Here is a 22,681-nt window from a genome sequence, read left to right on the forward strand (position 1 = left end):
TAAAAATCAAGAGGTCTGGTCGCCTGGGTGGCTCAGTGGTTAAAGCCGCTGCCTTCGGCTCAGGTCATGGTCTCAGGGTCCTGGGATCGAGTCCCGCATTGGGCTCTCTGCTCAGCAGGGAGCCTGCTTCCCTCTCTCTCTCTCTCTGCCTGCCTCTCCATCTACTTGTGATCTCTGTCAAATAAATAAATTAATACATAAAAATCTTTTTTAAAAAAATAGGGATAGTCTATGGGAAAAGAGGGGAAAGATCTAAAGAAAAGTTGTTTGCTAACTGTTTGATCACCCTACTCTGGTGCCTGCCAGGTGGGTATGCCTCTGAAAACACTGGATTATATCCAGCCTCCACTCTTGGGGTTTATAATCCAGTATGGAAGACAAGTGCTCACATAAAAATAATGGACCTGCAGCTGAGTGGGACGCACTCTATAACAGGGGGACGATACCAGGAGCCGGTGCTTCTCAAGGTCCCGCTGTATGCCAGCCATTCTATTTGCATAATCTCAACTGAGACTTCTAAGAACTCAGTGGGTTAATTGATACTATTCCTATTTTACTGATGTGAAAACTGAGCTATAAAGAACTTAAGTAGTAGCTTGGCCCAAGTCTCACGACTAGGAATTAGCCGAGCGAGTCAAGATTCTGGTTCCAAGTTGGCTGACTCCCAGGCCAGCACCCTCCCTATGATAATATCACTGTCCTCTCGGGCCTTCTCACTGAGGTGCCCAAATTCTGGTTAACTTTCTGATAAGCCACTGCCTTGGGGGCAGGGCTGTCTCTATTTACTGTGTTTAACCAGGACCCTTCATGGGATTCCTGACTTAATTTGTCCATCAGTTGGAATACAAAGGCATCCTAAGAGAGAACAAACCTCATTGGTACAGTGGGCACACAAGGAACCCCTATTTATTTATTTATTTATTTTTAAAAAGATTTCATTTATTTATTTGACACAGGGAGAGAGATCACAAGTAGGCAGAGAAGCAGGCAGAGAGAGAGAAGCAGGCTCCCCGCCAAGCAGAGAACCCGATGCGGGGCTCGATCCCAGGACCCAGAGATCATGACCTATTATTGTTCACTCACAAAACGAGTAACCTATATCACGAATACCCCAAACAGGGTGCCAGCCTAATTCAGAAGACTCGAAACTCTCCAGTGGGCATTCCAAGACTTCCAAGGTCAAAAAGCCCCAGGTAACTTCATAGAAGAGCCAGGACTCCTCCTGGAATCCAGCCAAGAGGCCCCTGAAAGAGCCCCAAGCTCAGCACTTTGGAGCTTAGTGCTTCCTCCCACCTTGACCTCTGACTCCACCCACCAAAGTGGCGACAGGATCCAGAGCTCCAGATACCCTTACCCATCCCCAAGGCCACAGACCTCTCCATCCTTGAGAACCGCCAAGCTGAGCTTACGTTGATGGTTCAGTCATGTACCCAGGATGAGCCTGAACCTGACCAAGGTCCTCTCATGCACTTAGCCTCTCCGGTAGACAAGAGCCAAAAGGGCAAGACCCAGCATAGGAGTGGCAAGCCAGCTCTGCCCTGATCTGCTTCTCCTCAACCCAGACCCAACAGCTCCTAGGATTGATGCTTCCTTTCAGAATTTGACTCAGCAATGATTTCTCTCTCCTCCCTTTCTCTCACCCCTCCCTACTCTCTCCCCAACCCTAGCCTCACCCCCCTCTCCTTTAATCATTCACAGATTCTTCCCACCTTGGAAAGGGAGGCAGAAACTTCTAGTTGCCTCTACAACATCAATGCACCCCTTAGTCCTTCCAAAATTCTTCATTAGAATTCTAATGATGCCGGGAGAGGCAATACACCTGCCTAAAAAAACTCTATTTCCTAGATCCCTTTTCAGGGAGAATTCTGGCCAATGAGATGGAAATAGAAGTTGTTGGGTAAGGTTTCTGGGAAAGCTCTCTGAAAAGGGGATGATAGTCGTGCTTTTGCTCCTACCCCTTCTTTCCTGCCACTTGGCACGTGGATGAGAGAGCAGTGGCTGCAGCGACTACTTGTGACCGTGAGACGACCTTGAGATTGAAAGGCACATGCTAATGATGGTTGGGCAGAAAGCCAGAGGAACCTGGATCTCTGCTGACAATGCCGAGCTCTCTTTCCGACTCTGGACACCTGCCTCCAGATTTTTTTCATGTGAGAGACAACCCTTTATCTTTACAAAGCACCATTCCCTGGATTCTCAAACAGGGACGGTTTTGCCTCGGAGGGAACATTGGTTGATGTCTGGAGATACATTATTTGGGTTGTCACAGCATGGAGGAGGAGAGGACACCTGGCATCCAGGGACATCGCTCATCACCCTATAACACACAGAATAGCACCCCCCTCCCTCCCACCACGACACAGAATTATCTGACCTAAAATATCAATGGCACCAAGGCCGAGGAACCAAGCTCTCAAGGTACAAAGTCCTAATTTTCAGCTGGGCACAGGCTGCCAGGAATAATGACCGCATGTGACCAAGATCTGCCCAATGCAATATGAGTGCCCTTCAAGGAAAAAGTGTGCCTTCTTCTTCCCCTTCTCCCGCTCCCTGATGTCTGGAATTCAGACATGGGGGTGGCCATCTTGGAACTCACAGATGGGGGCAACACCCCCAGGGAGGGCCGGCCGACAAGATGGGAGGAGCCTGCACCCTTATGACGTCACAGAATGAGCCCCAGCTCATTGGGTCCCAGCTGGGACTTCTGCCTGAGAAAGACAAACTTCCATCTTGTTAGAGCCGTAATTATTTTGAGTTTTGGTTACAGTCGTCAAACTGCTGTGCTAACCGACACAATGTCCTGTCTCCCTCTCCCGCATTCAGAGAACTTCTGGTCTCTGGATGAAACCGTCTGGAGCGGCTGCGTATATCTGCTTTGTTTTGGTAGCAGACCCCGCAGGATGGGAAAGCGCTTTCCAGCGGCAATGTCCTCACCGTCCCGTGACATTTGCTCTGTTCGTTTATGCCCACAAGTCATCTCTCTCCGAGGATGTGAGTTCCTCACATTCCCAGACTTTGACTCAGCTCCATTAAGTCTTTGCCTACAGGGCCTCAGGTGGTCTCTTTATGCACAAAAACAATCTCCGGAATACAGAACAGGTGCACATTTCTGGAATTTTAATCTGTGATCCTGGGGAGACTGAAATGAAGGAGTAGGTGCCCAGCCCATGCTGATGGGTTTCCTGCCCGGGCTGAGCACAGGTCTCGTCCCTGATTCTCCCATCCAGCTTTGATGGGAGGCTGGGGCTGGTCACCTGGGTGTCATTCTGATCTCCATGGAGTCCTGTCACCCCCACCCTGTTCTTGCAGTCCTGGGGCCACGTGGCACATAGAACATAATCAAGGGAGCAATGGGAAGAAAGACTGGCCTGGATATTAAGATGTGTGGTTTCTTACTGCCAAACTTGCCTTCAACCAGCGCGGCGTAATTCTTCCGGTTTGCAAGTGACAATGCGTCAAAGGGTTTCAGCAAAAGAATAGGGAATTTATTGGCTCCTGTGACTAAGTCCAAAATCAAGAGAGGGCTGGATCCAGGGACAACATTCACTCTGCTTCTAAATCTTGGAAACTTATTGCTTTACTGTCTGCACCGCATATGCTGGACACGCCTTGTTCTAGACAGCCCAATAATAGGCCTCAGTTCCGAGTCACCTTGCCTGGGCCCCCTGCCTCCTTTGTCACCCTCGCTCCTCACGAGAACTCCTCCAGATGTGCTTTCCAGGCACAAATCCAGAGTCTGCGCCCCTCATCACCTCTATGGGGCCTCATCACACCCAAGTGCCAGTCACCTGCTCTCCTCCCCCCAGGGCCTGGAGAGGAACAATTAGGGACAGCCCCAGGGCCCATTGAAGTTATTCAAACCTGCTCACCCTGCCTCACCGGTCCCTTCCCCCAGAAACCACAATAAAGACTCTCACCCGACACCTGGGTGGCTCAGTCGGTTAAGCGTTTGACTTCGGCTCCGGTCAATGGTCTTAGGGTCCTGGGATCAAGCCCCACCTTGGGGGAAAAAAAAAATCCTCAACGAGGAGTCTGCTTTTGTCCTCTGTTTGTCCCTCCCCCCAACCTGTGCTTGCGTTCTGTCTCTCAAATAAATAGATAAAACCTTTAAAAAAAAAAAAAAAAAAAGGAACAAACCTACAGGGCACCTGGGTGGCTCAGTCTATTAAGGATCTGCCTTCGGCTAGGTCCTAGGTCCTAGGTCCTAGGGTCTGGGGATAGAGCCGGCATCAGGCTCCCTGCTCCGCGGGGTGTCTGCGTCTCTCCCTCCCTTTCTGCCTGCTACTCCCCCTGCTTGTGCTCTCTCTCTCTGGCAAATAAAATCTTTAAAATAAAAAATAAAGGGCACCTGGGTGGTTTAGTCATTAAGCGTCTGCCTTCAGCTCAGGTCATGATGCCAAGATCCTGGGATCCAACCCTGCATCGGGCTCCGTGCTTGGCGGGAAGCCTGCTTCTCCCTCTCCCGCTCCCTCTGCTTGTGTTTCCCCTCTCTCTGCGTCTCTCTCTCTCTGTCAAATAAATAAATAAAATCTTTTTTAAAAATTAAATTAAAATAAGATAATAAAATAAACTAAAAACCGTATGAAACAGAGATACAGACAGTGCCGTGAAGAAGTCTCTCTCTTTCCTCTCGCTCTCAGCCCTGTTTTCCTTGGAGCTGGCTTCATTCCTAGACAAGCTTCCTCTCAGAGGGGGCAGAGGTCTGCTGGCAGTCCCACCGACGTTCTTCATAGAATTCAATGACCCCATGGAAGGAGGGCTTCTCTACCTACCAGTAGTCTTAACCTTGATCTCTATGAGCCTGGCTTTGAGTGTAGTTGGCTTTGATCACCAACTACAGTTCTGGTCCATTCTGACACTGTCTACCTGGAGTTAGCATCGGATCCCACGGGCAAAGGGCTCAGTCCTACAAGACTGACCCCCCACCCCCCACCTGATTTCAGATGCCCATTGCAAGTCCAAGTTGTTACCTTTACTTCTGACCAACCGGCTATAAATTGCAGGTTTCCGTGACCCCCTCCATGGGTTTCATGAATTTGCTAGAGAGACTCACTGAATTCAGGAAAACGTGTATTTACAAGATGACTGGTTTATTACAAAAGGATACAATAAAGGATATAACTCAGGAATAACCAGACGGCAGAGATCTAGGGCAAGGTATGTAGGAAGGGGCATGGAGTTCCATGCTCCCTGAGTGCCCCCACCTCTAGAGAACCCGAACTAAGGTGGGGACCACTCAGGGATTTCTCTTGTCCTATAATTTCCTTTTGTTCTGAGAAGCTGCCTCCCCACTCTCACTCAGTCCTTGGCTCGAGTGGGATAGACCCCACTCCCCAGCTCTAGAAGCAGATCCCAGAAACAAGAATTTGATGCAAGTAGTTTATTTGCAAGATTACCCCCTGGAAAGCACCATCAGGCCATGGGGAAGTCTCAGGGACCAGAGGGAAACCAATACCGGGTGCATTTGTGAGTGGGTTACTGCTTAGGACTGTTGGGACCCAATCCAGCTGGGGACTTCAGGGAGACTGTTTAAAACTCATCTAAGCAGGGAGGGAGTGGAGGCATTTATCCACCACCAGCCTCTCTCTGCTACCGCTTGAAGCTCTTCACTGGAGTGATTCATGAACTGATTCTTGGGGCCACAGAGTGGCCCAGACAGAAAAATCACAGGTGCATGTCAGTAAGAAGCTGTGGGTCTGTACTGAATGGTGAGAGCCCAGAGCCCCACCAGCATCTGTTACAGTCAGAAGCAAGACAGCTCACGCAGTACCTTCTAAAGCATTCTTATTTGCGAAATGAGATAATTAGACTAGAGGCTCTCTCATTTCCCTCTCCAAGGGGAATCCTAAAGCTTCCTGTCTGAGTCAAGGCAATGTAAGGTAGTGGCTGAGTGTTCAGGCTCAGAGGTTGGATTACTTGGGGTCTCAGCCAGGAAAACATAGGGCACCTGCTACAGTGTTTATTTTAAGATTATTTATTTATTTATTTATTTTGAGAGAGAGAGAGAGAGAGACAGAATGAGAGAAAGCATGAGAGGGGAGGTCAGAGGGAGAAACTTCCCCATGGAGCTGGGAGCCCAATGTGGGACTTGATCCCAGGACTCTGGGACCATGACCTGAGCCGAAGGCAGTTGCTTAACCAACTGAGCCACCCAGGCGCCCCTACAGTGTTTATTTTAAAAGAGCTTAACGATGAGGTGGTACAACAGGCAGGACTAGCAGAAGCAGGGAGCCGGGCCACCCGCCTCGATACAGGAAGAGAGGACATGTCCCCAGAGCCAGAGGAGAGCCAGGATGGGGGGGAAAGGGCCACTAGACAGAGGCGTGGCCAAGCAAAACTGCAGCCAGGACAGTGGGAGCAAGAAGGTGAGAGAGAGCCAGAGCTCTTCCTGTCCTCCATACCTCGCCCTGGCTGGACCCAGCTGGAAACCAGAGCACAAGGGAACAGGCCACAGAGGTCGAGTGCTGGAGCACACAGTGGGGCAGAGAAGGGCAGTCATTGGATCAAAGCGGACAAAGGGAGAAAATTCTGCCCGCCTGGATTCAACGCCCAGCTCCTCTATTTACTAGCTGTGCAACTTAGGGCCAGTTGCTTTGCCTGTCTGTGCCTCAGTTTCCTCACCTATAGACTGATAGCAGTATTGGTATCTGCCTCCTAGGGTTGTTGTGAAGATTAACATCCATCAGGCGCCTGGGTGGCTCTGTCCATTAAGTGTCCTGCTCTTGGTTTCGGTTCAGGTCATGATCTCAGGGTCGTGGGATCGAGCCCCGACTCAGGCTCCCTGCTCAGTGAGGAGTCATCTTGTCAATTCTCTCCCTCTACCCCTCCCCCGCTCACGTGCACATGCACCCTCTCTCTCAAATAAATAAATCTTTTTTAAAAAAAGACCCATAACACCCATAAAAGCACTTAAAACAGTGCCAAACATTTTGTAAATGATCAACCAATATTAGCCATTATTAAATTATCATATAATTATATCATTTATCGTAACTATTATCCTGCCAGCTATTAGCCTCTGATAGCCCTGTGCTAAGAGCTAAATTGTTGTGGAGTTAAAATGTGATAGGATGTGAAGGGATTTGAAAATTTGAAAGTACTCCCAGATAATAAAGAGTATTAGTATTTGGCATAAGGAAATTTAATGAAGGGACTGCAGAGAGGAAAGAAAAAAGAAAGGGGCTAGGGGTGGGGTGGGGAGAGCTCTTGATTTTCCTGTCTCTGGGGCATTGCTTCCGCCTCCCATGAAAAACCAGCTCCTGTCTACTGCACCTAGAACAGACGTTAAAGGAACAAAACACGTTCTTCACTGTAGATAAGCCGAGATAGATCTTTCCAGATGAATAGATAGTTATCTCTGGGAAGGGTCTGAGAGGAGTCTGGCTCTCACCAAGTTCTGCCGGAAGCTTTTCAGACTGTGGGATCCCTTTCATGTTATTAAGTAGATAAAGAGGTGCATGACAAGCACACCAGAGTGGGGAGGAGGGGGGTTGGGGATCAGAACCCCTCCCCTGAATGCTTGCTAAGGGCCAGGCACTGTGCTGAGCACATTCAAGTATTAACTCGTGAATCCTTCCTGCAAGGTGTTACTAGATGCCCCATTTTACAGATGAGAAAATCGAGGCTCAGAGGGCCCTAGGGATTTTCCCAGATGACGCAGCTAGTGCGTGGTTGGAACCAATATCCTCCGAACTCCAAAGCTCACACTCTTTCCGAGATGCCTGGATCTAATTCCAGCTCCACCATGAACTTACTCTGGAAGTTGATTCCCCTGTAATCTCAGGGAAGGTACTTCCCCTTCTGCAAACAATAGCGTGATGGGGCTGGTCTAGGTGGTCATCTCTCCTTCCAGCTCCAAGTTCAAGGGAGGGGCCACAGTCTAGGTTCAGCTGAAGCTCTTACCCAAGTAGAACCAAACCATAGCATGAATACAGAGTGGCAGGATTTCTCACAGTTTTATATCAGCCCTATTATTTAAAAAAAAAAAAAAAAAAGAAGTGTGTAGAGCAAAGCAAAAGTGTCAGCTGGAATGGGAAACAACCCGGATGTCTATTAGCTGTAGACTGGGTCAGTATCTTAATACCACGATGACTCTGGGTCTCACCTGCCTGAGTCAAGGTGCCAGCTAGGGTCTTCTCTGAGGCTGGGGTCCTCTTCCGGGCTTTCCTGCTTGTTGACAGAGCTCAGTTCCTTCTGCCATGGGACTGAGGTCTTGGCTTCTGGAGGCTTCCCACTGTTCCCTGCCACAGGGCCCTCTCGGCATACGGCTGTTTGCTTTTTCAAGGCCAACTGGAGAGCATCACGGAGGCTTTGATTTTCTTCATTTCTTCTGTCTCTGAAGATATAATTAAACCAGGCTCACTCGGGATAATCTCTCATTTGGTAAACTGAGCTATTAGAGACCTTAGTTACGTCTGCAGCATCCTTTCACTTTGCCGAATAACGTAACCTCATCAGCAGAGTGATCATGCCTCACCATATTCCCACGTCTCACCCACGCTCCAGGGGAGGGGACTGGATAGGGACTGGACACCGGGGGCGCCATCTTGGAATCCTGTCTGCCACAATTCACTGAGCAGTTTCTACGTACCAGGCTCTCTACTAACCTCTTTATAGGGACTCCTTTAATCTTCACACTCACCCTAGAAATGAGGAAGGGGCTGTTGCTGTCTCTGTTGTACTGATGACCAAGGTGAGGCACCAAGAAGTTGAGTGACTGTGGTCACACAGCTAGTGAGTGGCAGAGCCAGGGTTTGGAGCCACACTCCCCCCGTCTCTCTTTCTCTTTCTGTGTGGGTGTCTCTCTCCTTCTCTTTTTTACACACACACACACACACACACACACTCACAACACTTTTTTTTTTTTAAGATTTTATTTATTTATTTGACAGAGAGCTCACAAGTAGGCAGAGAGACAGGCGGAGAGAGAGTGGGAAGCAGGCTCCCTGCTGAGCAGAGAGCCCGATGTGGGGCTCGATCCCAGGACCCCGAGATCATGACCTGAGCCGAAGGTAGAAGCTTAACCCACTGAGCCACCCAGGCGCCCCACTCACAGCACTTGTTCCGGTCCTTTCCTTCTCCACGCTTTTGGTGAATGTTTGCCTTCAGAAAGTCCTTTTGAAGTGTCCAAAGGGATGGGAATGCTTGAAGAAAGGAAGAGACAGGGAGCATATAAAGTCCCACCTTAGTGGTTGGAGTGACGCCTGAGCGTCCGGGATCTCACTCATCTTCCCAGCAACCCCCGTGGCTGACCAACAAGGAGATAGAGGCTCAGAGAGGTTAAGCTGCTTGCCAAGGTCACATAGTAAGCAACCAGGATGGGGGCCCGCTGACATTAGTCCAACCAACTGCTAGCTTTCCCCTGTACCCCAGTGCCTCCCCTCAGAGCCCTCTGGGTTCTCTGCCGTCTGGTAGTGCGTGGCCAAGGCAGCCCTGCTGCCCCAAACCTTAGCTCACCTAGGAGAACCAAGAAGCAGACAGAAGGCCCCGGCTCTCCCTGCCCCCCAGCCTCCAGGACGCCCAGCAGCCTCGCCTCACTTTGCATTCATGACATGAATCTTGATCAAACTCTAGAGCCCACGAGCCCCACCACGCTGGCTGCCTCTGAGTCACCGCACACCGGCAGACGGTGCTAAACTAATATCCCAGCATCCTTCTGGGAAGGATTTGGTTTCTGTCTCCCCAGCTGAGGGCTGTACAGACAGTGGCGGGAGGCTGGCAGGACCCAGGGGGTCCCTTCCTGGTCTGGGAGAGCCCAGACTGAGAGGTGATGAGATCCTGATTAGCAAAGTGGCTGGGGCTGGGAGGGGGTCCAGAAGGTCCCAAACTGAATTAAGGGATGGGACAGTTGGTGCCGAGTCACAGGCATGGTCCTAAAACATCCCTAGAAATGCACCCACACAAAGAAAATTGTCATTATCTTTTATAGTGACTTGCCGAGCTCTTATTGTGTATGCAGATGACTTCATCACAACCCTACGAGGTAGGTACATTCTGATGTCGCCATTTTCCAGATGAGGAAACTGAGGCACGGAGCTCCAGCGACTTGCTCAAGGTCACAAACCTGGTAGGTGATAGAGCCAGAGTTTTAACACCCGACTCAAGAGGACCCCACATCATTTGCCTATCCCGGTGCCCACACGTCTGGGTCCATTTGACCCAGAAGATAAAACAGTAAGTCAGTTAACATCTTTTGTTCTCTGGAATTGGTTTCCGAATTGGTCCCCCAGTGGGTGGTAATGCTGGGCTTCAAACCAGGTCTGCCTATCTTCCTGCTTCCCTTACAGGGCTCAGGGTGCTACTTCCCAATTGCTAATTCCACCACCAAGGGCAGCACAAAGTAACGAAAAAAGCCAGAGCAGAGGAGCCAAGTTCAAAGACTGGTTTTGCCACTGCCTGTGATCTTGGGCACTTCTCTCTCTCTCTCTCTCTCTTTCTCTCTCTCTCTCCCACACACACAAGTACATATAAAGACACACAGAGGAGCCTGGGTGGCTCAGTCAGTTAAACGTCTGCCTTTGGCTCAGTCATGATGCCAGGGTCCTGGGATCAAGCCCCGTGTCCAGCTCCCTGCTTACCCAGGCGTGGGGAGGGGGGGCTGCTTCTCCTTTTCCCTATGCTCCTCCCCCTGCTCGTGTGCAGGCACTCTTTCCCTCTCTCACATAAATAAATAAATAAATAAATAAATAAATAAATAAAATCTTTTAGAAAAAAACACTAAAATGGCAGTAGCAAAGAGGCTGCATGTCCATTTCAACCTTGACCTTGGCTTTGGCAGATGGAAAGTAAGATTCTGCCAAATGAACTACTTTTAGCCAAATCCTATTACCACAAAGCAATTAGTAACACAGTGGATATTTTGAGTACAATTCAGTGGCGTTTAGTATAAAATGGCAAATTCTATGCTGTGCGATTTACCACAATAAAAAAATATTCATTTGTTCATCCTAACACTGTCACGGTGTCTGAGCTATTTTGGACAGATGACATGTGATCTGAGGGTTTCATATTACTGTTTTTTTCAAAGGATATTGCTGTCCATACAGAGATATTTGAACAAGCAGAAGAGAGCTGTGTTCTAGCCTGCGGTCTTGCGAACGTGCCCTAATGACGGACGGCAAAACCGTAAGTCAACAGCCGGCGAGCTCAGCTCTGCTCAGAACCAGGGCAAACCAAAAACGGTGACTGACTGACTGTTCATAACCCCCATCCAAGCACCGTCAACGACCTGTGTCAGCAGCCGTGGGAGTGGCCCTTTAGAAGCCGCCAGAATACATTCTTGAAATGATTTCTCCATGGTTCATGATGCATCATAAATTTATAAAGTTAGACACGCCTCCTCCCGAATGTCAGGCTGGAAAGAACATGACAGGCACCAGCATTTTAAAATCCAGTTAGCCCAAACGACCGAAATCAAGGCTTTGGAAGAATGCCACTTCTCCCATGTGCCTTCTCTCCAGGTTAAGAGCTGCCGTATGGCTTTTGAAACTGAAAAACCTCAAAGCCTCCGGTATTAGAAAGGTGGGCGCTGCAGGTGAAGGCCAGGTGCCCTCTGTTCATCTTACTTGGCCTCACAATATTTTGGCCAGGCTTCCAGGTGGCTGCTCAGAAAGGCACTGGCAGTCCATGGGTCTGGGCATTCATGCGGCAGCAGGTGGGGATCAAAAGTGCCCACCGGTGCCCCCTGATATTCCCAAAGCCCATGCTGGAGCACATATGGCTTGCAGGTGCTTTGAATGGGATGTTGGGTTTTAGCATAAAAGCCAAAGTCAAGATCCACAAAGGAGAATCTTAACATTTGTTTAAAAAAATTTTTTCTTTTTTAAAAGATCATAGATAGGGGTGCCTGGGTGGCTCAGTGGGTTAAAGCCTCTGCCTTTGGCTCAGGTCATGATCCCAGGGTTCTGGGATCAAGCCCCTGCCTCGGGCTTCAGCAGGGAGCCTGTTTCCCTTCCTCTCTCTCTGCCTATGTCTCTGCCTACTTGTCATCTTTTTCTCTCTGTGTCAAATAAATAAATAAATAATCTTAAAAAAAAAAAAAAAAAGCTCATAGATAGCAAAGAACTGTGTCTGTGATCGCTTGAGATTTTGTTTAGTTTTCATTTTCAGAGCCAACCAAAGATTTTATGCCTTCCACTTGGAGAAGGCCAAATCCCAGCTGAGCCCTGTTGATCCTTATCTGGCTTCTGGATCACATCCTCTTTGGATAATTGGCATCAGTGAGCTCAAATTCCAGCCTTCCTCCTAGGAGACTGGGAGCCCGTCACAGAAATATGTAGCCGTATTAGTACTTTCTTGATTCTGTGGGGAATGCAGGCAGGATTTCACGAGACATAAATGTTGACCTGATTGGGTCACCCTATTTCAAATCCAGTTCTCAACACTGCTGAGAACAGTAGGGATTCCCAGGAGCAAAAAAGCTGTATTTTCAAATGCTACCCAACAGATCTGCGGTTAGAAGTAACTTGAATGTTATTATTTCCACCATCAGTAACACCAACCTACATACAACCAGGTCTTCTGGGATCAGTCTTTCCTTTAATAGTCATGTCAGCAACAGCACTTTCAGCTGGAAGCATTAAGGCTTGCAGAAACCACAATTTAACTTGCTTAAACAACGATAAATGTACAGTCTCAAATAACAGGATGAAATCATAAGCAAGATAAGAATGCTCCTTCTCACCACTTCTTTTCAACATTGTAAGGCCAGTTCTTGCCATTGCAATAAAGCAAGAAAAAGAAATAACCAGAAATTCTGAATAAAGATCTGAATAAATATTCTGAATAAAGATCAGAAGGGAAGGGGCGCCTGGGTGACTCAGTGTGTTAAGCCTCTGCCTTCAGCTCAGGTCATGATCTCAGGGTCCTGGGATTAAGCCCGACATCAGGCTCTCTGCTCAGCAGGGAGCCTGCTTCCCACTCTTTCTCTGCCTGCCTCTCTGCCTACTTGTGATCTCTCTCTCTCTCTCTGTGTCAAATAAATAAATAAATAAAATCTTTAAAGAAAAAAAAAGATCAGAAGGGAAGAAGTAGGACAGTCTCTGTAGATGGCATAATTATTTACATAGAAGAGCCTGAAGAATCCACACAACAACTACTAGAACAAATGAGTTTGACAAGGTTGCAGAATAGGATCAATGTACGAAACAATCACATGAGAAGATGCCTGAAGGGGAGGTATGTCCCTAATTGTTCAACAATATCATGAAATACCTAAGTACTTTAGAGCTTTCCACATTGCCAAATACAATGTTGTTTCTTATGGGTGCACAATGACTACCACAGGTCCAAAAATCACATCTCCTCAAAGCAACATCCCAAGGTCAAAGCAATAAAAGAGGATATACTTCCTCCTTGTGTCCATTTATGAGATGTGGAAACTTTTGCAGAGGCCCGTCTCCCCGGGCTTTCCTTCACTGAGCAGAATTGTGTCACATGCCTATTTTTTAACCGGTCACTGGCAAAGAAGCAGAATTATTATGGCTGGCTTGAAATATTCAGGATTTACCCTCCCCATTCAATGGGGCTGGGGAGGTAACCAACATTCTTTGAAGCTCATGACCACAGAATATCTGGACAAGACCAGAATATGGTTAATATGCAAAAAGGGAAAATGTCTACTAGGTAAACAACTAACAGTATCTGCCATGATATCCTACACACAATTCCCAGTAATCAAGCCACTGGGAGACCTCAAGCTGGTCATGAGTAAGATCTTGGCTTTTGTCAACATGGATGTCTGCTGCCTTTGGATAGCCTCCAGAACCCTAGCTTTCAAGGTAACCAGCAAACTCCCTTCAGCTCCTTATTTATATATTCTTGAATGATTAAAAAACCAAACAGACTCCTTTTGGGCACCTGGGTGGTTCAGTCAGTTAAGTGGTTAAGCATCTGTCTTCTGCTTGGGTCATGATCCCAGGGTCCTGGGATCAAGCCCTGAGTCAGGCTCTCTGCTTAGTGGGGAGAAGCCGACGCCCCGTGATCCTCTCCCTACTTAAGCTCTTTCCCTCTCTGCCTCAAATAAATAGATAAAATTTTTAAAATAATAATAATAATTCCCTCCCTGTCAGAGTGGAGACCAGCTGTATTATATCCCATTCTTTCATATTCCTGCTTAAACCTCTGCCTGGGGCTCAGACCCTCCAGCACATCCGTGAAAGATGGCAAAAGGGGGTACAGTTTTCAGACAACAAAAGATTCCACACAGTCAAAACGTCTCTCCCTCTCCCTCTCCCCATGTAAAACCTCACTGCCTCCCTCCTCCTTTCTTAACACCTCTCCCATCCCTGACTTTCCCCTAGCCAGTCACACATAACCATCCCCACACCCCCAAGCAGACCCTGCCCCTGTAACACTCACTTTTTGCAGAACACTTCCTATCCTCAATTTCATTTAAAAGATAATATAAAAATATCATTCCACGTGACCATCTCCTATCTCTCCAAGTACAATTTGGATTTAATTATTCTGGGAGATGAGGAGGAACTCTCAATATCCCTCTTTTATTTTCTGATTTCGTTATAAATTGTGAGTTAAGGCAACATAATTACATCATTTAGGGAAGGTTTTCAGGAAATTGACATTACAAGGAAATTGAAGGAAAAGAAAAAATAACTGTTCATTTTTTATCCATTCAGTAAAAATTTGGAAAGAATAATACTCTTCCTACACCTCCCTGTTCTCTCTAGTAGAAGTTTTCCAACACCATTTAGGAAGTAAATGACATCAATATGAAACGTGGAATTGTGTAGTATACAAATAGTCTCACGATTCTAATCAAAAGAAATGTAGTTCAGCAAGAAGTTTAAAGCAGGAAAGCCACATCAGTGGTTCTCGGAGAGATGTGGTCTACAGACACTCTATGTGGTGAGAGTTTTTCAAAAATAGTTGCTACAGTTTTCTACCCCAATGGCTCTTCCCAACTCCCTTCTTCCGAGCCAGTCATCCACTTCAGAGACTGAAAAAAGCCAGATACTTGTATTAAATGTGTCATTTCCTGAATTTGATTATTCTATTGTGGTTATGTGTAAGAAGAAACTTGTACTTAGGAAATACACGCTGGAATGTGTAGAGATGAAGAGCGTTCTGTTTGCAACTTTTATTTATTTGTTTGTTTATTTATTTATTTATTTAAAGTGAGCGCTAGGCTCAATGTGGGTCTTGAGCTCATTACCTCAACATCAAGAGCCACATGCTCTACTGACTGAGCCAGCCAGGCACCCCTGCATCTTATTTTTAAATAATGCAGAAAACATTGGTATGAAAAAAATATAGAATTATAAAGCAAATGTGGCCAAAAAAATAAAAATAAAAAAAGTTAATTGGGGAATGTGGGTAAAGATATTTGGAAGCTCTTAATATTATTCTTGCAACTTTGCTGTAAGTTTGAAATTATTTCAGAATGAAGTCACCAAAATTAATAAAAATAAGGGAAAATTTTTTAAAAAGAAAAGGAAAAAGCCAGATACCATGTTATCCTACATTGAAGCTAAAGGTGTGACCAAACCCTGATAAAAGGGACAGATTCATGAGGAGCACTGAGGGATGCTAGCCCATCCTTAGTCACAACTGGAATAGAGATGTGATGCTAGAACTGTGGTGGCCACTTTGTGGTCATGAGACAAAGAGTAAAAAAAAGCCAGTAAGGAAAGGATGACTACAGAGAGAAAGAAACCTGGTCCTTGATGACACTGCTGTTACTGGGTCAGCTCTCTGACTGCCAGTCTTTGGTTTCTTGTGTCTTTATGTTTTAAGCTATTTATGTAGTTTGCAGCCTAAAGCATTCCTAATCTGGTTGCTGTGCTCAGTTTTTTTAACCTCCCAGCATTTAAATTCTAAAAAATAAGAATCCCCAATAGGTCCTTCTCCCATTTAAAGGAAGTCAAAGGGGAAGATGTTCCCTCTCTTAGTTCCTGGGACATGGGATGCAGGTGCTGCCACTGGAAGGGCAGCCCTAGCATTATGAGTGGAGGGGGAAGTTAAAAGACAGTGGGGCTGACGGACCAGGGGGCCATTGCCCAATGTCTTGAGGCAGAGCTACCAATGTGTGTGTTTTTTTTTTAATTTATTTGATAGACAAAGATCACAAGTAGGCAGAGAGGCAGGAGGCGGAGGTGGGGGTGGGGGAGGGAATCAGGCCCCCTGCAGGGCTTGATCCCAGGACCCTGAGATCATGACCTGAGCTGAAAGCAGAGGCTTAATCCACTGAGCCACCCAGGCGCCCCCACAGTCATCTTCTTATAAGTCCTTACAATCCTTCCTTTTTTTTTTTTTTTTAAGATTTTATTTTATTTATTTATTTATTTATTTGATTTTATTTTTACCAGCTACCTCCCTGGGCGCAATCTGGCTATATGTCCCCAGCTGCTGAGCCTCTCATGGTTCTTGCCCATTTCCTGAGCCCAGCTCTACACCTTCAGGGCAATTTTCTGAACTGTTTTACCTTTCCGTTAACCCTTCTTCTGCTTAAGCCAACCAGGGAGAATTCTGTTAGCACTGGATAACCCCAACTGGTATAATTGTACACATCTAAAAATCAGAAAATTCACACCAAATCCCACATTTCTGACTTATTTTGAAAAGTCAGAAGATGATTCAATAGTGGGGCTTATTTCCCTTGCCAGAACAATAGACTGGTGCTGACAGCGGCTCCCACCCCCTTTTAAAAGATGTTTTTTGGGCTACCTGCCAGGCATTTGGGCTTGTGTCTTCCAGTCACAGCCATCTATATTACATGCTTTCTTTCCTTCCTTTAAAGCTTATCAGAAATACTCAAAACTATACCATCCAGTTAACCCATTTTAACTCTACATCAAAATTTTTTTGGAGATAAGTCAAGTTCAGTGACTAGATGTAGTAAGCACCGATAAAAATAATACGAAAAGCGGGTGAACAAATGAATGCACAGAATGATTGTAGCATCTGGAAGTTTCCGGCCTGGAGAAAAGGACACTGAGTCGGTAAATAACCAAAGAGAGAACAGGTGAAGGAAGAATATGTGTGTTTTGGATTGACCCAAAAGCCAGAGCTAGAATCACAGTGTGGAATTTATACAAAAGCGCATTTCCATTTAGACTAAGAAAAACTGCAAATAATTTGAGCTGCTCTTCATGGAGGTGTCTGGGTACTAAAACACAGCATAAGACCCATGACGGGAGGCATCCATGAGAAGACTGAGTGGGTACTGGGCAAGGATATGGGAATCTGTGTTCTATGGAGGGCGAGGTAGGACTTCGCCAAGTTGAATGTGCAGAGAAACCACCCGGGGAATCCTGTTCATGTGCGGACTGGAATTCAGTCGGTCCGGAATGCAGTCGGAGGATCTGCATTTTTTTTATTTAATTGAAGAATAGTTGACATATAACTGCATTAGTTTCAGGTATCAGAGGCTCTGATTAAAAAAAAAAAATTATTTATTAATTTGAGGGGGGAGGGGCAGGAGGAGAGGGGAAGAGAATCTCAAGCAGACTCCAGGCTCAGAGCGGAGACCTCACAACCCAGACAGAGATCACGACCTGAGCTGAAACCAAGAGTCGGACGCTTCACCTCCTGCGCACCCCAGGTGTCCCAAGAGGTTCTGTGTTTTTAACAATTTCTTAGGGAATGCTGATGTTCCTGGTCCAAGACCACCATTGGAGTAGCTGAGAGATGATCTCTGGGCCCGCTTAGGCCTCTGATGTGCTTTAAACCTACCTGAGGTTGTCTGTAAGCGCCAAACAAATAGGGACCAAAGCTGTCCTGACTTCATAGGGACCAAAGCTGTCCTGACTTTTGTCATAGCCCCAATACCTAGCACAGAGCATGGCACATAGTAGGTGCTCGGAAAAATAAAACAGCTCATGCATAACGATGTTATTGAGGAATATGACTCAGCAAAATAATAATAATAATAATAATAACTGAATGACAGAAACCAGTCTCAAAATATTATCTAATGTGTATGCTTCCCTCTATATGACATTCTTGAGAAGATAAAGCTATAGGCTCGCTGACCTTACCAGTGTTTTCGAGGAGTTAGGGATAGGGTAGGGTAGAATGTAATTATAAAGGGAAAACACAGCAGAGTTTTCTGGGGTGATGGAACTGTTCCATATTCGGATTGTGGTGGTAGCTATAGACATCTATACATACAGTAAAATCCATTGATCCGGGGCACCTGGGTGGCTCAGTTAGTTAAGCATCTGCCTTTAGCTCAGGTCAGGATCCCAGGGTCCTGCATGGGGTTCCCTGCTCAGCGGGGAGCCTGCTTCTCCCTCTCCCTCTGCTGCTCCCCCAGCTTGTTCTCCCTCTCTCTCACCATGTCAAATAAATAAAATCTTAAAAAAGAAAAATCCATTGGGGTGCCTGGGTGGCTCAGTGGGTTAAAGCCTTTGCCTTCGGCTCAGGTCATGATCTCAGGGTCTTGGAATCGAGCCCCGCATGGGCTCTATGCTGCTTCCCCTTCTCTCTCTCTGCCTGCTTCTCTGCCTGCTTGTGATCTCTGTCAAATAAATAAATAAATAAAATCTTTAAAAAAAATTTTTTAAAAATCCATTAATCTGCACACCAAAGAAGGTCAATTTTACTATATGATAATTTTTTTAAATAAAAGAGATATTTTTCTTAAAAAAAAAGATTTTGTTTATTTATTTGACAGAAATTACAAGTAGGCAGAGAGGCAGGAGGGGGTGGGAAGCAGGCTCCCTGCTGAGCAGAGAGCCCGATGCAGAGCTCGATCCCAGGACCTGAAATCGTGTGCTGAGCCCAAGGCAGAGGCTTAACCCACTGAGCCACCCAGTCACCCAAAAGAGGTATTTTTCAAAAATGATTTTTCTTATTGAAAAGGACATTTTCGGAATCACATTAATGGAATACCTACCCTGGACCAAGCTAGAGCCATTACAAGGATTCAGAGATGAAGAAGACGAACCCCCACCCCCCTCCCAACCTGGTTCCTCATTGTTACTAAAACTACTCCAGGAAAATAATTATCCGGGAGCCGTAAGTGACAAGTGGAGGCAGAAAAACCATCTAAGTTCCCATCAGTTTGTAATCATCATTGTTGACGCTGGGAATTAAGATGAGTGCTAATGACATTCTGTGCTTTTGATGGGGTTGGAAAAAAATACCAGGAATGCTGCTCGAATTGCCTTATTTATTAGCCTGTTCCCACTTAACAAGTCCACATGTTTGCCTCCAGACTTAACCTTGTAGATTGTCAAATCCATCCAAGGGGAAAGCTCATTTGCATAATCCAGTCTAGCTGCCAACCGACATGAAACACATTCAGCCCAGAGCCAAGGCAGTCTTGACTCAGAACTTGTAAAAATTCAAATACAGAAATCTAAAATGTAGACACAGCCGTGGCTGACAGTTTGGTATATATTTGTCCAGAGGTGGTTTTTGTTTTTTTTTTCTATGCACAGACTAACATCGGTACATAAATTATTTGTATTACAACATGGGATCATATGAATGCACTGTTCTACAACTTGCCTGTTTTTGCACTTAGGACATTATGGACAGTTTTCCATCTCAGTGATAGAGACAGACTTTTGTTCGTTTTGGCAAGAGCTGCACTAGTGAACTATTATTGAAATATACCATTATTTAAAAAAAAGAAATGTTGACAGATTTTCACATTTCTTCCCATTTTCACTGTTACAAGCTCTGTCGGTCAGGATGGGCTAGGTTAGGCTGCTGTAATTAATATTTCAAACCGTAGAAACTGAAGACAAGAAAGGTTTATTTCTTTGCTCATGATGTATTTCCATTATTTCTGCCCTGTGTCATTTCTGCTCCAGGAGCAGCCATTATCCGAAATTCACAGGACAGTGTAGCATAGAGAAAAGAGAAGGTGACAAGACACACACTAACTTAAAGCTTCTGACAGGAAGTGACACATGTGACCAGCTCACTTTGGGGGCTGGGGGTGGGGGAGACACAAAATAAGTCACATGACCAAGTCTGGGTTCAAATGGCAAAGAAGTATAATCCTCCCACAGGGAAGGAAGCCAGATGGTAAAAAGTCAGTCTACCAATGAGCATTCTCCCACATGTATGTGTATATTCTTGGGTATTTTTTCAGTTAACTTATAGGTCAAAACAAAGGAACACCAGTGTATGCGTTTACTTGAAAAATTAAGTAAATGGATAGCAGTGGTGGAAACCAAGGTTCTCATTGTTGGAGTGGGAGATTATAAATAAGAAAGCAGAGGGGAATGCGCCTGGGTGGCTCAGTGGGTTAAAGCCTCTGCCTTCGGCTCAGGTCATGATGATCTCGGGGTCCTGGAATCAAGACCCACATCGGGCTCTCTGCTCCACAGGGAGCCTGCTTCCCCCTCTCTCTCTGCCTCTCTGCCTACTCGTGATCTCTCTCTCTGTCAAATAAATAAATAAAATCTTAAAAAAAAAAAAAAAAAAAAAAAAAAAAACCAAGGCAAGAAAGCAGAGGGGTGCCGGGATGGCACGGTGGACTGAGAGACCCACTCTTGGTGTTTCAGCTCAGGTCTGATCTCAGGGTCTTAGATTGAGCCTCATTCGATCAGGCTCCACGCTCAGCATGGAACCTGTTTGTGTTTCTCTTTCCCTCTCCTTCTGCCCCTCCCCTTCCTCATTCTTTCTGTCTGTCTGTCTGTTTCTCTCTCTCTAAAATAAATAAAGTAAATATTAATAATTAAACAAGCAGAGAAGGCTAGAATGACCCATGTGGTCATGGTTTACAGAAAGATCAGTGTTAACGCTTGTCAAGCTTAATATACGTTCAGATGGTTCCATACACAGTTCTATAGTATATACACAGGTTAGTATACAGATACTTTGCTTTGCACGATCTACAGAGAGGACCAAGAAGCAAGAACAGCTTAGTAGCAAAAAAAGAACAAACAAAAAAACAAAACCCAGCTTAGTAGGAACAAGCTCACTTAGCTCTCAGATCTAGGTTTGTAAAACCATTCTCCAGCAAAAGGAGAGATGGCCGATTCTAGGACAGGAACAGGACCAGGAAATATATAAGCCGAACCTGGAGCATCTTAGAGTGTCAGAAAGCAAGGAAATATTCAAACATGTCACAATGACAGGGTATGTCAAAGGCACATAGGAGCCAACTGAAGAAGTTCTCGTGGTCAAAGCTGGAATAACTTGAGATTCAAAATAAATAAAATAACACTGGATTAGAACCTAACATAAAAAAAGGAAGAAGATTCAGGAGGGCATACTGCTATATATAAATAATTGATTAAATAAATAAATAGGGACATTGACAAGAGATTCTCCTGGGCAAGGGAATTCTAAATAATTTAGAGAGATACTTTGCCCGAAAGGAAGCCGAACAGAATGCTGTACTCTTCAAATATAAATTGTGCACACTCACTCCCTTCCAGAGAGCACAGCGTGGAAAGGGGAGCAGACACGTGGCAAGCCATTTAGAAAATCATCTTTTCCTAAAGGAACCCCTTCCTGCGCTCAGCTTCCTTAGGTGGCGGTGGAGGGGGGGGTTTCAGGTCAGACATTTACTAACTGTGTGACCCCGAGCAAACCCTTTATTTCTGAGCTTCAGCATGCCTGTCCAGCGCCGGGCACGAAGTAGATGTCCCATAAGTGCTCCATCCTACCATGTGTAAGTAGACGCATCCTAGTGCATCACAAGAGCGGGGATCCGCTGTCCTGGTCTGGAGACAAACCATTACCAATGGGAAAAAAAACAAATATTGAAACTACTACCTGTGAATTAGTAGGGGGGCTTCCATTTGCAAGTGAGAGAAAGACCAGTTGCCTGAGGCTTAAACGTTAGAATTTGGGCAGCAGAGAGCATCCAGGGCCAATCAGTTTGGGCGGCTCAACAAAATCATCCAGTCCTTCTGTCTTCCTCTCCGTCTGTCAGCCCTGTGTCTCCACCTTGGACTGACCTGGGCTGTCCCAAGCTGGGTGCCTCCTTTCCAAGCATCCTGCACAGGCAGGAACACGTCCCAGGGGAGGAACAGGAGCCTTTTCTCCTCTGAGTAACTCTTTTGAAAAACAAAGACCCCCTTTTCCAGAAGCTCCCAGAAGATGCTCTCGTGCACCACTGGCTGAACCACCAGGTTTAGACTGCTCAGGATTGACTCCGAAAGCACCTGAGGAAGGCTGGGCTCAGGGTGAAGACCAGGACTCGGGCTGCGGGAGAGAGTAGTCTCCCGTGCAGCCTTCTGAACACAAGCGAGAATGAGAATGCTTCCTTTCTGTGTAATTAGAAAACCAGGTGAAAGACTGCCTGGGGGACTTAGTTAACCTCCGGACTCTTGATCTCAGCTCAGCTTTTGGTCTCAGGGTCCTGAGTTCAAGCCCAGGGTTAAGCCTACATTAAACAAAAAACATAAAACCAGGTTAATAATCATGTTCCCATGACCACCGCGTACAGCCCCAAAGCTTGATTTTCTCGGTAAATCAGGCTCTCTAAGGTCCCACCTTCATCTCTGCAGAGAGATGAAAAAGATGACCATTTGAGGACCCTTCTGATCTGAAAAGATGAAGATTCTAAAATCTCATCTGTCTCTGTGACCTTGGACAAGTACGTGCCTTCTCTCTGAACCCAGCATGTTTGATTATAAGATAAAGGTGGTACTGTATCTAATTCCCCACTTCTTGAACTCGATACTTACCAACGTTCCTTTTAAAGGTACAAGCATAATCTTCTAATCAATATTCTGTCATCGGCATTATTACG

The 22,681-nt window shown here is 46.1% G+C and overlaps 1 protein-coding gene across 1 annotated transcript in view; it reads left to right on the forward strand.

Annotated features, from left to right (window-relative positions):
• Nucleotides 1-3,921, forward strand: part of SYT17 (synaptotagmin 17) — a 134,379-nt gene extending 130,458 nt beyond the window's left edge. The window contains exon 10 of the mRNA XM_059154226.1: nucleotides 1,668-3,921. Within this exon, the coding sequence (XP_059010209.1) occupies nucleotides 1,668-1,688 (21 nt within the window). The 3' untranslated portion in view covers nucleotides 1,689-3,921. The remainder of the gene's footprint in view (nucleotides 1-1,667) is intronic.
• The last annotated feature ends 18,760 nt before the right edge of the window (nucleotides 3,922-22,681 follow it).

The sequence above is a fragment of the Mustela lutreola genome, chromosome 17, assembly GCF_030435805.1.
Source record: "Mustela lutreola isolate mMusLut2 chromosome 17, mMusLut2.pri, whole genome shotgun sequence".
NCBI classification, from domain to species: domain Eukaryota; kingdom Metazoa; phylum Chordata; class Mammalia; order Carnivora; family Mustelidae; genus Mustela; species Mustela lutreola.